The 15,353-nt window shown below is 39.6% G+C and overlaps 1 protein-coding gene across 1 annotated transcript in view; it reads right to left on the bottom strand.

The window, feature by feature from the left end:
• The window catches only part of si:dkey-215k6.1 (transmembrane protein 132B), a gene marked incomplete in the record, with an annotated part of 317,605 nt that extends 303,178 nt beyond the window's left edge, over window positions 1-14,427 (bottom strand). The window contains 1 exon segment of the mRNA XM_036144039.1: window positions 13,527-14,427. Within this exon segment, the coding sequence (XP_035999932.1) occupies window positions 13,527-13,605 (79 nt within the window).
• Between the last annotated feature and the right edge of the window lie 926 nt (window positions 14,428-15,353).

The raw sequence follows: 15,353 nt of genomic DNA, 5'->3' as shown, positions 1-15,353 counted from the left end.
AAAATCGGCAGAATAATTCATGCCTCTTGAACTCTTCTGCATTTTACCACATAACTACCACAGACAGTTTATTTCATTGGGACTTTACGTGATAGACCAACATAGACTAGCTCTTAATGGAGAAGTGGAATGAAGAAAAGGTACACTTTAAAAAAAAATTTCAATAAATGAAGATCTAAACAGTGTGTTGTCAATTTGTAGTAAGTCCCCTTTACAGTGATACCCCTAAATTTAATCCAGTAATACCAACTAGGGGTTAACCCTCCACCCGGACAGCAACCCCAAAAATGCAGCCTGCAATAGAATTAAATTAGATCAAAAATTACTTGTGTTAGTTAAACTCAGTTAAAACCCAGATCTCAATAAAACTGGGAATCCATAGCATATGCCCTCTATCAATATGTCTTATCTTCAGCTACTTCATAAAGAAACAATGGCACACATGTCAGTCTATATATGTTTAAAGGTGGGACAGACGCACAACAAACAGACTAGTAGCCTTAACTCCACTGAAAGGCTTTTTTTGGTCAGCCAGTTTAACATTAAAATTAAACCATTAACACTTGACGGATGTCAGAGTGAAGCTGATCATATTTCAGGACTACAACAAAGACCCACAACCTCTTTTAAAGTCTCTCTTTTCCCCCCTTTACTCTCACAGCTACATACTTCTATCAATTAAACTTTGAAAAGCACCATGCGAGAGCCTGCCATTTCATGACTCATCACACTGGAACCATAAGGGCCAGATTAAGCCTGAAGAGGACAAGTCTGGATGAAGTGTTTGGACTCCAGAGCAGGGGGGAAGCCTGGTATCATTTAATTATGGGGAAAGCGCTGAACATGTTTTATTATTTTAGAGGGCTTCCTTTCAAGAGAAGTGCACAATAGTTTTATAGCGAAAGAAATGAAACATAAGAGATGTTTAAATCTCTGCTTCTTTCTTACGGTGAAGCTGGCCAATTAACTAATTAAAGTGAGGCAAGGTAGTCTGTCTTGTAGATTTTTAATCATCCCAGTTGGACTTTTTAATGTTTGATACAGTATGTAACAATTACAGTGGGGGAACTGTTTATTGATGTCGATATTTGTTGCAACTGCTCTACTGCAGCTGAATGCGTCTTCCAAAGCCAAACTACTGCCTGGGATAAGGTTCAAAATCCCTGCTGAGTTGGACAACAGGCAACACCGATGTAGGGCAGGACCAAAATGGAGAGTTTTAAAATGGAAGTTAAAAACCATTTCTTCCCTTGATTGTTATGGAAAATTTAAGATCCCTGGCATATGCAAAGAGGATGAGAATGTAGGGCTAACAAGGACTCAGTGGGAATATTGCAAATGCAGCATTATGTCTTTCACAAAGACATGGCTGCAGGAAGATATGGCTGAATCCAAAGCCTCTCTACGCGGCTTTACACAACATAATGGAGAAAGCGGCCAAAGCAGCAGATACAAATTGCCTTTTTTAGCTTCTGACCTCTCAGCGTTGCTGCCATTGCCAGTGGTAGATGATACAATTCTTGAAGGAAAAGAATGTTCTCATATAATTTTACTAGTGCAGGCATTCATTTTACTTTTAGTAGTTGTTGTTTATTTTTTTGTCATATCGATAGCATAGGTTTTAATTATTGTACAATAAACCAAAATAATTACACACTGGGGATTGGAAAAACTTTATTAAATTTAAATGGAGGAACACACCACAAGCTTAAAAATAATCAGGAGGTCTAAAAGGCTTCTTGATTATAAAATAATCCTATTTAGATGTTGGTATGAACCCTTAAAAGAAGGATTCTTTTAAGGTTTAAGGTTTTTAGAAAAAGACAGTCTACCAAGATTTATTTTGAACTTTAAGTCCAGTCATGATGAATCCTCAGAGAGTTTCAAAGCCTTTCAAAACTAATAAAACTTTGTTTACAAAAACATGACTATGCCATGTTAAAGTTGCTTCCATAATTATTCATATCCCAGGTATATGTAGAATGAAGGAGTTTAGAGAGCGGTGGTCTAAGAAGGCTGCAGGTACCCGGTTTAAACCCTGCAGACTGCCACTTAGGGTCCCTGAGCAAGACACTGAGCAAGCCGTGGCTTGATACATGAAACAAGCTGTTTCATGTATCAAACCACGGCTTTCTCTACCCGCTCCAGCAATCGGCATCCATTTTCCCTTCTTAACCATCGGCTCGTATGGGCCTATTTGCAAAGGATAAAAACACAGCAGAACAGCATCACCTTTGGTGTCCAGTGAAGAAGTAACTCTTAACTTTATAATGCTGTTAGTAAGAGAACGTTGCCTTTTTATGGACAGGGAGTGGGTAAGCCCTGAGTGGCAGCTGTTCACATGCGCATACGAACACGCGCAGTGGCCCGGCTGTGTAAACAAGACTGGAGAACAACACAGAGATATAGTGTGTGACGTTTAACCATAGTCCATCTAAAAAGATACCTTTAGATCTTCACTAAACTAGGTTTTAGTTATTTCTATCTAAAATAATGAAAATTTGCTTATTGTCCCTTCAACATGTCTAATCTATAAAGGTTAAAAAAGAAGAGTTGAATGTAAAAGCTGTGTGTTTATAGCCTATTTTTTTTATAAAGCACACTTAAATACAGTTAAAAAGAAACAACAGTTTTGTGTAAGAACAATGTAAAGGTTTGTGATGGTAATGATAAGAAAACTGCTCAGATAGCATTATTATTTTCAAAGTCAAAGTATAAAACAAGTAGCAGCGACACAAACTGAAATCTCAATCTTAGATTACTTTTAAGGAATTCGTGTTTACTTTCTTTTAGTATTTTTAGACTAAACCTCTCCAAAGGCTCACACTTCAGAAGATCTGTCATTTATAGGGGGGGTGGGGGGGGGGTGGGGTATACACATGTCTAAGCATGTTCCTGTGGGCAAGTTTGTCTGTATTTTTTTAAATACAGCATGCCGGGGTCTACGACAAACAGGATTTGCGTCGATAAGATGTACTGATAGAAAGACATGAGACAGAGAATAAGTACTCTCTTGAGGAAAGATAAAATCGTCCTCTCTGTCACAGTCTTCAATCTCTTCATTTCTGTCACTACCTGCTCCTCTGAGTGATGAAAGAAAGGACTTATCTGCTGTTTACGATCTTCATAAATATGTTTCCCCCTTCTTAAAATTCTCCTTCACCTTGAGAATTGGCTTCTCAAACTGGAAAGGGACAATTTGCAAAAAAAATATTTACATAGGGCCTGTGATATACTGGAGACCTGTCTGCTCTGTACCACACCTCTCCCCCATTGACTGCTGGACGTGGGCACCGGCCCTAAAGCCCCCTGTCACTGTGCGAGGATTGAGCGTATGAAGAAATTGGATGGATGGATAAATATTTACATTGGATCAGATGTTGCCTCCTTTTTGAAACAGTAAGGAAAAAAGGTGAAACGGCTGAATGCACTCACAGAAAACTGTGAAAATGGGAAATGGATTCTACTTGGAACTGGCAATGTTTAGTAGCTTTATAAACTTTTTGAAAATATATCTGTAGGAACAAAACAAGTACATTCTGTACCCTTGCTGTTATACTATTTTCCAATAGGAAAGCCGACTTTGTGTCATTTTTCAGGTTATTATTACTACAGATGCGTATCAAAGTGTGAGAATGCCGATCAGAATTAAAAGGGGTCCAACAGAGAAATAGCTTGTGGATTAATTAGATATATTTTTTCTGCTGTTATGTACTGGTAAAAATATGTATGATTTTCTTCCTGTTTTTACATTTGTGTTCTTACTGGTCAGATTTAAGAAGTTAAGGTAAATTTACTAAATGTGAAGAAAATTAAATGAAATACATGAAACATTTTGTGCAAGTAAACAGTTTAAACAAAGTAATTAAGTGTACTTCGTCATATTTCATAAACACACCCTCATCCCTTTCAGAAAACCTTTCCTTGGACGTTCTTTCCCACATAATATAGTAGATGATGAAAATAATTTACCTGCTACAGATTTAACCGCACATTAAAAAATACCTGTTACAGACATCCAATCCATTTTTTTTTTCTAGCTGACAATGAAATACAACTGTCTGTCAAGTTAATTCACAAAGATATGGAGATCTTTACTAAACTGGAGTTGGGTTAAAGATATTTGTTAATTATGTGATGATAAACATGGAAAACTTGCAGAAAAAAGTATAGGCAATTTCAGTTTGGACATAAAAATAATCATGTTTCCAATTGCTTCAAAAACATCAAGTAGTATATTAATGATCAGAGGACAGGTATTAGTACACACTATCTTAATTTTGTCCATCCCCATCATTTAGACATATTCACACCCACACAAACTTTTTTTTGTCTTTGGTCTTTCATTATTTTACTGTAAGGTGTTTCTACCAGCTATGAAAGTGCATCAAATAAACTTGTATTGGCTGATTATGTGTTGTTGTTTTTTTTGTTTTTTTAAATAATGTTTCACAGAAGAAAATTACCTATGCTCAAATTGGAAAAGGCAAAAATGTTATGACTGCTAAAAGATGTTTGTAGCATGCCTCATATCTCCTTCTTCCAGTATACATACTTTTGTTTATGTTCCTGGTTCTTTCACCTTCTTTCTACCTATCCTCAGTTCACTCACCTTTTATTCCTATCGGCAGAAAGGAAAAGACTGCTCAGGGTAATGTCCCATTTCGTATTCCCAAACTGCCATTTCATCCCTGCCTACATCCATTTAGTCCGTCAACAGACCGTTTCCTACTGATGCAACTAGTTGGGTCGCAGGTAATTTCTCTTCAGTACGTATTTCTAGGGATAATGAAGATTTTTTTTTTTTATTAATCTTCATTATAATTTAATTTCATCCTATTTGCTGATGGTTTTATGCACTGTGATTCTGATTCCTAGACGGCTGATCAAAGAACGCTCAAGGAGGCCCTGCTGGTAGAAAATATTATTTATTAGAGTCATATAACCAGAGTTCCTCACAGTAGACCATAAGTGGATTAAAGATAATTTGTTTACATATCTGATGGTCGAAACGGGTTAAAGACATCCCCATTACGGGTACGAATTCACATGTGGTCAGTAGAAAATGTCCCATGAGAGAAAATTTTTTAATGAGCATACAATTATCAAAACCAGCAATGTGCAGGGGGACAAAATTACGGCGGTGAGGGATTCTCCAATCATACCTATCAGTTCAAAACTAACAGTTAACAGAGTGTTTCACAAAGTAATTAGAAAACATCAAGTTTATTTATAAGTATAAGTTTATATTAAACATCTACAAAATGTCCATAGTGTGACTGAAAATCCTCACTGCCATGTTTTTCAGAGAATAACAGAACCCCCTCCTGTCTTTGGATGCATTTCAGTAAGCACTGTTTGTGATTGTGTGCCTGAGTTATACAAGTGTGGCTGAATGACTCAGTCAGTGAATAAAACCAACAACGGCACACAATGAAAATGGTGAAAAAGAGCAACTTATAGAAAGGACAGGGTAAAGGACTACCATTGTGTGTGTGGATGTGTGAGCTTGTGAGGGTATCACTGATTTAACATCAGTAATTATTAATGCTCCGCAACGCATGAGTAATGTTGCAGCGAGCTGACATTCTGCTACAGGTTAATAGTGTAGAGCGAAACGCACTCAGGCGGACTCATACACAACATAAATGGTGGGGTTTTTTTTCTCTGCAATTGACACATACAATAGAATCTCTGTTGTATGGCATTTCCAGGTACTCCTGCGGAAAGGAAGCGTTTCTTTTAAAGTGTGAATACGTTCAAACAGAAGCACACTTTGCACAAAAGGCATAGAGAAGTAACTTAAACAAGGGCATGGCATTGCAATGAACTGCCAAACACAAGGGTAATCTCTCTAAAATTACCTAAGCATTAATGCACATGCTAGTGAAACCGGAGACCGAGACTGATGAGATTTCCTGGTAAAGGTATTTTAAATGGCCCCAGTCAGCCAATTAAAAACAAGCATTTCCTTTGACGTTCCTTAAAAGAAATGCCCTGGGCCCGTAAAGATATTGCTGCAGTATTTCAGAGTTTGTGAACCACAGATGGGAATATTTTACTGTTTAAAACTAAATCAGTTCAGAGCTCTCTTGTGGACAATATGTAAATAAAACTGCAGGCGATATAATTTATTCTTAGCAAATGAATAGTCAATATTTAGCAGCATAATGAAAGAGGCATAACTGATATAGGAATTAAATGTTGGCAGATTACAAGTATGTAAAGATTACTGAATTACAGATTAAACACTAATAATTAGGCAGAAGGGAATACATATGAAAGGGCTTTCTATCACTAACTTGAAACATGCACAAGAAAAATGTTTATCAAAAGAAGGCTTCCTAAATAAATTCAATGAAAGGCTTGCTGTGGAACACAAAAGTTTTAAACGTTTTGGTCAGATTTGGCATCTGACCCCCACACCATTTTACCACCACCGGAGACTCGACATGGATAAATACTAGTCTGGCCAGCCAGACTGACTTACATGGAGCATAAGTCAGTTTGGTAAGGCTCCATCCGCTCAGGCCTAAAACAGATCGAACCAATCACAGCGCAGGAGGCGGGACTTTCCGATGGATCACTCTCAGCGGCAGAATTGCCCATCATGCAGCAGCGGTTTTCTGTAACCATAACAGTCATGATACATAGAGATGGTGCCTTGGAATATTAAGAAAGTGTATGCGAGTACACTATGCATCCTCTAATGTATTTATTTTTTAGACAAAAGCAGCAAAAACAGAGCGCGTCACATCCACAGAGCGAGTTTCTTTGCGTCACATCCCCAGTTACACGAATGGTTCTAACTTTGAAATCGGGCTGTACCAGCTCCTTACCAGACTGACACGCGGTGTATACGCCGTAAGTCAGTCTGGCTGGCCAGGCTAGATAAATACAGAGCCACAAGTACAGTTTAATACGTGTTGGCAGCCCTCGGAAAATAATGTAAAAAGTCTTTTGAGAATCAAAATTGATTGCAGTAGTAACACTTTAGACTGAAAATTATGAAAAATTCAACATTTCATTTCAATACATTTGTTTGTTGCTGGAAATGTTAAGGACATATAAAAAATTACGAAATCTTTCACAACAGAAAAACTGGTACCTAGTAATCAGTTTAAAATAAAGTATTTCTTTAAATTTAAACGTTGGAATTTAAATGTCTAAATGGAGTTTTTAGACATTTGAAATTAACAATCAATGATTTTCCTTACGGTAAAAAGAATGCCAAGACATAGTTTTGCTTGTTTTAGCTTCGGGCAGCTAGGCTGGACGTGGCTCGTATTTATCTGGCCAAACAACAAGAAGGATGGAAGGTTGTTTAAAAAAAAAATCCCTAAAGCTCACTGATGCAGACCCGCATCAAAGAGTGGCATCAATACGTCACCAAGTTTCTCTAACAACCATTGCACTTGATATTCATGCCAACTATTTGTTTTGGGGAAAAGGCCATAAAACCCGTCTCTTACATGCCAACAGGAGGAATTATGCAAAACTTTACTGGGACTTCAGCTGGAACTGTGTGCTCTGGTCAGATAAAATTAAGATTGAGCTTGTTTGCAATAAACATCCCGGTGGCTCTGGTGTGAAGCAAAGGTTGAATATGTGTAAAAGCACTTCATTCCCACTGTTAAGTATCATGGGGGATTTGTGATGTTGTGGCGCTGTTTTTCTTCCAAAGGCCGCGGCAAGCTTGTTAGACTCCATCATGAGTTGTTTGAAATATCAGGTTATTCTGCATAAAAACCTGGCAGCTTCCACTAGTAAATAAAAAAAATGGGTCACCATAGGGTCTTTTATGTATTTGGTTAATCACCTAAAACAAAAAACCAGATCAATGTAGAAAGAGTTTAAGTAAATACTTGAATTCCTCGACATCCCTTAGTGACACAGTATCCTTCTGCAATTTATTTTAAGGCTTTTTACACATCTTTACCACAATCAGTGCCAATAAAGGTGGCCGGCGCCGCTCCTTCTGTCTCATAGGTTATAAAAAATTGATGCAAATTTTAATACTACACCCCATTTGGAACAGTAATTATAACAGCTGGTTGAACACATTATACAGGCAGGAATTCTGCTAACACAGCTGCAACACTTGTTCCTAAAGTCCCATTTATGCTAAACCACATAACCTACTGCTGCCCTACTCCACGTCATCAAGTATCCGCTTAGCCCTTGAGTGAGTTAGTTTGAAATCATGAGGGATGGGGGTCGGAAAAATTCACAACAAAATAAAGTGTTCCTATTAGGACTCCTCAACCCTGCTGATTCAAATAAGGATGGATGGATGGATGGATGGATGGATGGATGGATGGATGGATGGATGGATGGATGGATGGATGGACGTTATTTTCTGCAAAGTTTCCCTACTGACATCACCAAACTGATCGTGACCGAGCTTTGACTATTCGCCCTCCCGGGTCTTAAGACTAAACAGTTTGCTTCACAACAGGCACATCTTAGGTGCTTGGCTTTTGAACAAAACTCACAATGACATCCTGGAGAAGACCTAGATGATGAAACGGAATGATGTAATTAGAATGAAACTGTGATTTTGAAATGGGGATGCCACTTAGGTTTGTGAGAGTGACAAACAGTGTCAGCTTGGGAGACACTGTAAAGCTCACTCAATAATTTCGGTGCAATGATGTGTTGCTTATTACAAAATGTAACTAATTACCAAGACAGCTCTACAAATCACCTAAATGTGAACCCATCTCCACAAAAAGATACGCTGGGAAATTAAAAAGGAGAGAGAAAGTTAAAAAAAGGGTCTTGTTCTTTTTTTCGAAAAAAAAACCTTCTGGTGGTGTACTTTACTAAAAATGTGCATTCAAAATAAAGAATACTGAGAGGTGATGTATGCATTTCCTTTGAATGATTTTAAAAAGCGCATGCATTGAACTAAAAAAGAAAAAAAAGAAATGTTTACGCAATTGGACTTTCACATCACAAGAGGCACAAGACTCTATCTTTTCAGCTGTTATTAGTAAAGCCCCAAATTACAGTATTTCTACATAGAGTCTGAAATATCTGAGCTGCATTTAAACTGTGTGTGTCTGAGCCAGAGTTTGACTCTAATGACCTCCAGCCATTGGTGGTTACTGTTGTGGATGGCAAGGCTGATCCAAACAACGGCACGGACCATGATCAGAACTTTAACTGGTACCAATCGGCTTAAAGTTTTCCATCCATCTGATTTTATCTGTGTACCTCGTCTAATTTGTGTGAGTGCCATGTCGGGTTTGTATCACCTGAACTTATCACATTGTCACAACAGGTGAACCGCATACATTCCTAACTTCAGCTTACCCGACGAACACCTTTTCTTTTTTTTCTACAGAGTGATGGATTTTATTTTACGCACTTCATCCATTCAGGCTTCTCTTTGATGGTTACGTTCTGCTTTAGCTGTACACAACACAAGTTAACAACTCTGAAGGAAAAATCCATCCAAACACCGGAGATCCATCACAAGCTTTTTATAGCCATTTACATTGATTAGTCCTTTTATATGTATAACCTAGAACAGTGGTGTGGAACATGTTGCTCGAGAACCGCATTTGTTACAATAGGGCTTCCCTTTGACTACATTAAAAAAAATGTTTAACATATGAAGGCAATAGAAATGGCTTTCAGCAGTTCTATTATGTGTTTTAAGATATATGTTTGCCTATAATTCATAATTTTGCATAGGCCTGATAATGGGGTAAAGGATATGCTTTTTTTTTTATTTCACAAGGTTACAAAATATATATGTATACATATTGAAATGAGCTCCCCTTTTTTCTTCAAATTCTCATAATATTGAACTATTTGCCTTATCCAACCATTTCAGTTAGATGAAACAAAGAGTGGATTGTTAGTTCAACAACCTGAATAGTAGAAACATTTTAATTAAATAGTGTATTAAAACAAATATATATGTATTTCTAAAACCGAAAAAGTATTATCCCCAGGGTCAAGCGTGTTTTGCAGTTTCAGACAAACTTTATTTACTTTAAGTAACAGCAAAAATGTCCTCTTCGTATTGTTAAGCTTATCCTTAAATTACATATGTACATTGAAAATGTAACATTTTGGGCTGATAGTTCCCATCCAAATTTTGCCTAAACAAATATGCTGAAGTTAGGCATGTGCCAGCATTAGATTCTTACAATATGATCTTGTTAATGGACAAAAGTGAAACAGATAATTTAAATGCCTTTATTTAAAACTGTAAAACAAAAACAAATTTAAAAACCGGCACCAAGACAGGCTTCAAACAAGTTGTATGTCTACAGTCTGGACAGTAGAGAACCAAGAACTGAGCCCTGTGGTGCACCAATTTTGACTTTAAGAAGGGATGATTTCTAACCCCCAATGAAAACACACTGCTCGCGATTTACAATATATGACTGAGACCACAGTAGTGTTGTAACATCAAATTTAACATTGGGAATTTGTTTAGAATATCAGGGTTTGGTGCATCAAATCCCTTAATAATCTTTACAAATGTTGCTATTAATTAGTAAAGCTAACACACTTTACACTTAAGGGAACGGTGGCCTAGTGGTTAGGGAGCTGGCCGTTTGCGTCTTGGAGAAGATGCAAAGGTCATTGGTTCAAAACTCAGTCTGCCACTCTAGATCCCTGAGCAAGACCCTTGACCACAGCTTGCTCCCTGTGTGGCAGCACCCTGCGCCCAAAGGGATGGGGTAGATGCAGAGAGAAATTTCTCCTCCACGGGACTACAAAGGGAAACACTGTGTTATATTAATTTAGCTATCATAATCTAACATGTCTTTATTATTTTGATTTCAACGCAGACACAATCAAAAAGAAATGGGACAAACGCAGACTAAACAGTGCAATTTTGATGGGTTTTCAGCTTCTGAATTATGACTGTTCATGTTTTTTTTACAACCGGAAACATTTTCCAAGCAGCTAAATCTTTCTTGGTTACGAGGGAAAAAGTCTACCCTTCTTTCAGGCGACCTGGCCGCTAGTTCAGAGCAACAGTTGATGGATGTAGAACATGCCGTCACTCTATGCCCCTTACAGCATACACCAGGGATCACCAACATGGTGCCTGTGGGCACCATGTTGCCCCCCAAGGACCACATGTGGTGCCCTCGAGCCTGTTCTAAAAAAAGCACAATCCACCAGTGAGCTGCATCTCACACATTATTTGATCCCGTTACGCTTTCTGTTTATTCACACTTGCATTTATATAGATGACAATATTTATAACAAAGTATGAAAAACATGCTTATTTTACATAAAGTTAAGAAGAACTCTGATTTATATATAGCTCTAAGGTCAGTACCGGTGGCCCTTCGTAAGACACAACACCAATAAAGTAGATCTCAGTTTCAAAAAAGCGTTTTTGACCCCTGGGATACACTGTACATATATGAAATTATTTTTTTCACATATCATAAAAAGGACTTTAAATTGTGCATGCAAAATTTGGACCGTTTGAAATCATAACCTTATCAAACTATTTCATACCCTAAGACCGGTAACAGCATATTTAGATTCCAGGCTTTGCTAGCCCGTTTCATTAACCCCGTACAATTTTCAAGCACATTTAGGCATCATTAGACATCCCTGTCTGGATCTCTTTTCGTCTTTAACTTTTTAACCACACATTCATTAATATTAGACGTAAGGCAATGATGTACTAACAAGAACTCGGAACAGCTGCCTTACACCTTTTGTGGTGTCAGGTTGTATTGAAGCTTTTTTCTGATGGTGGAGGGGTGGAGTTCATCTGGATCACTTAAAACAAAAAAAGCAATTTTCAAAGACATTGTAACGTTGTATTATTCATTTTACAACCTACATTTAAAGTTCATTTAAGTGCTTTCACGGAGAAGTCTGGTTGAGAGCTTTAAACACCATTTTGGTGTCCATTATACCGGTAGAGCTGCGGTTCACCAGTGTCCAATAAAAGCTGTTTAACCAGAGCCAAGATGTAATGGACCTCTTCATGAGCGTGTGGGTGGGAGAAAAAAAAAGACACTAAGACAGAGCAAGAAAAGAGCAATGCAACTGGCCTACTTGCCACCAAGGGAGCGCCTAAACAGCAGTCAGAAAGCTGTATTCACTGTGATACAAAAAGGTACAGGCAGTCCCTGCGCGGAGGGAAAACACTTCAGTATTTTATCACACGCAGAGAACAGAAGAGAGCAGAAGGTCACGGGGGGTGGGAGGGGGGGGGGGAACGAAACAGAGGGAATGTTTGGATGATTTCAGCCTTTGGTTACTCAGATGTGTTTCTGCCGGCCACAGCTGTTTTCCGGCGCGACGTTCAGTGGCTGTGAGAGTACACGGAGACAACCGCGCTCCGGAGCGCACAACGCCGCCTCTGTTAACTGCTCAGTGGGCCGTGACTGATCCGAGCTGATTAAAGCCACGCACACTAACGCACGCACCAAAGGGAAAGAAAAAAACACTCGCGGGATTATGATACTGATGCCCAAGGACTGTCGCTTGGACTGAAAACGGAGGCGTTCGAACCCACTCGGAGTGCTTTACATCAGCCAGCGCGCTTAACACTTTGTCGTCTCTTTTCTTTCTACTTTTTGCAGTGGGTGGTGGTGCTAGCCGACTGGTATTTAAACCATCCCAGGATACTTCGTTTGGGATCTGCTGCTTTGATGAGTTTTTTTATTTCATTATTTATTGCGTTCATAAGTTCTAAGAAGGAAGGAATATTAACAGACTGGCGTTCCGCTTCAGATGAAAGAAAATTGCTTATTATATTTAAATTGTCACGTTATTGGTTCACGTTATGTCAGACTATTCTCATTTTACACAGATCAGGAAGAATAACGGTGAACGGACTGCTGATTTCTGCTAAGCGGCCACTACCATTTAAAAATGCCAAACGCAATAAATTGAGCAAAAATGACTATTTATTCTAACGAGCTGAAGAAAATCGGTGGATCTGAGCAACAGCCTCTCCTCCTTCAGCTGGCACAGGAGCGTGTCAGCCCCGAGTTGGCGCGTCTCAGATGGCACCAGTTAGAAGGCATCTGTCATTTGATGCTTCGCAGTCATTATTGTCTCACACGAGCGTATTACGTGAATATATGTCGTTTTCTCCCCTCGTTTCTATAATTTGTTCATTAGATAAACACCCTAACGTCTTGTCTTTTTGGGGCGGTATTAGAATAAAAAAATATTTATCTAACAGACTCCACATAAACTCAACTCAATAAACAAACAAAAAAAAAAAAAACTCAGAGAAGACTTGCATTCCAGTGCTTCCAAAAAGACGACTGACAAGGAAGTGCACCTAAATATATTTAGTCCGTAATCAGGTTTTCTTAAACAGAAGAGCTATATTAAGTTATGTACTATAGAACTTTTTTGTCATAAAATATTCCTCAATATACCAAAGGGGGGGGGAAACAAGAAAATTTAGATGTTTTCTCTTCTCTCTGATTATTCGAAATGAAGGCAATTCGGTTTCAGAAATAAAGTCGTTAAAGGAAAACAATTCGAGTCGGAAAGCATTTCCAGTAACTTACCTTTCCACAGGACGATAATTAAAACGGTCTTCCAGAGGCAACATCCCACTGCGCCTGTCCCTCTCCCGACAGTCTCCATACCTTCCTGTCGGGTGAAAGCCAATTGGGAATGTTCACAAAATGGACAAACAGGCAATCTGTTGTCAATTCTTTTTATCTTCTTTCTTTTCTCCTGTTTCTGTCCCGTTCCAACTTTCCCGATCACTATCGCGTCGGTGCCATCGACAGTTTCATCGTGAGCCAAACTGCGCTCTCCACCTCGGATTGACCTAAGAGACAGCGTTCAGATGAGGGTTGGGAAGAAAGCTATAAATCCTTTTGGAGTTGGCAATAAAAGAAATCCCCGAAGGATACTTCCAGTTAAGACTGTGCTTTCTTTTAATCCTCTCTTGCAAGAAACAGCAACAGCAACAACAAAAAAAAACAACTCTCTGGCGTCTCAAATCAGTTTCCCCAAACGTTTCGGGCTTTTCAACCGGTGCGCTCTAACGCTCCATGTATCCAAACGGGACGTTTAAACCGAGGTAATCTGTCACAGACTTCAACGCACTTTTTGTCTTGCAAAACTTTAAAGAGACCTCCGACAGTTTCAAACGAGCAAAATAAAAATAAAAAAAAGTCCACGTCCGAGACGATTTTTTTTCCAACTACAAGAGACGGCAAAACTCTGCCACCTGCAATCGAATGCGTTCAAGAGAGTCTAAACTGTGCTCCGTCCTCTCTCCTTGTTTCCCCCTCTTCCTCTCTGTGTCTACCCGTTGACAGTCCTCCGCTTGCTGCGCGAGTTACGCGTCTCTGGGCTGAACTTGAGATATTTGTGCGCACACTATCCGCGAGATGGTGGGAGGCGAGGGACCAGGGGGGGGGGGAAGAGAGAAGGTCTGTCGCTTTCAGCAGCCGCTTCAAGAGGAGGAGGCTGAGGGGTTGGTGGGGTTCTAGCGAAGGCTGTGGGGATGGGGAGGGTGGGATTTGGGGATGTGAGTGGCAGTCACGGAACCAATAGAGTGCAAAGGATCATTATTTTATCCCTTTGCCTGCTTAAGAGGATTTTACGCGTTACTGTGTTTTTGTCATCTGCAGGCAATTACCACACCCCGGATGAAATGGACGAAGAATCTACTACAATTTAAATAAAAGTTCAATTAAAACAAAACAATAAGTCACCGACAGTCTCTGAGACAATGGAGCAAACTGTTGATTTATTTTAACGGAGAAATTAAAAAGTTAACGTTTTAAGTTTATTACCAGAAAATGGTCGTGCGTGTGCGCGCGCTACTTTCAAGATGAGAGTGCGCGCGCCCTCCACGTCTTGCTTAACCTCTCAAAGCCTCGTTCTGCATTATTCATCCAGAGACACACGCTACACCTGTTCTCTCTGTAATCGATAGACACCAACTTTTCGCCCCCCGAAGCTCGCGCGTGCCCCCTGGGGCAGCTCGCGCACGGAACTCGTTCACTTTATTATTGACGCAAACTGTAGCCACGTGCGCGCGCGCGCGCGCGCTAAGGAGCGAGCGAAGCAAGAGGATCGAGGGTGGTGGTGGAAGGGGGGGGGGGGGGGAGGGTAGGGGGAGTTGAACAAGTCAGAGGAGAGAGAACATTAAGGTCCTCTTTGAGTCCGAGACGGCGTTTCATAAAGCGACGTGCCTGCTTCCCTTTGTCAGCTAAATGTGTAAAAGCTAAAGAGATGACATTGTGACTTATTGAATTGCAAATCAGCCGGCGGAGGGAAGGGAGGATTTCCGGAGACGGAGATACGTTTTGAGGCTCGATGCCACTGTGTGTGTCTGAGTCCGCTCTATCAGAGGCACTAAGGAGGAGCGACAG

This window comes from Fundulus heteroclitus, chromosome 12, assembly GCF_011125445.2.
Source record: "Fundulus heteroclitus isolate FHET01 chromosome 12, MU-UCD_Fhet_4.1, whole genome shotgun sequence".
Lineage (NCBI taxonomy): Eukaryota > Metazoa > Chordata > Actinopteri > Cyprinodontiformes > Fundulidae > Fundulus > Fundulus heteroclitus.
This window is presented reverse-complemented; position numbering and strand designations above follow the sequence as displayed.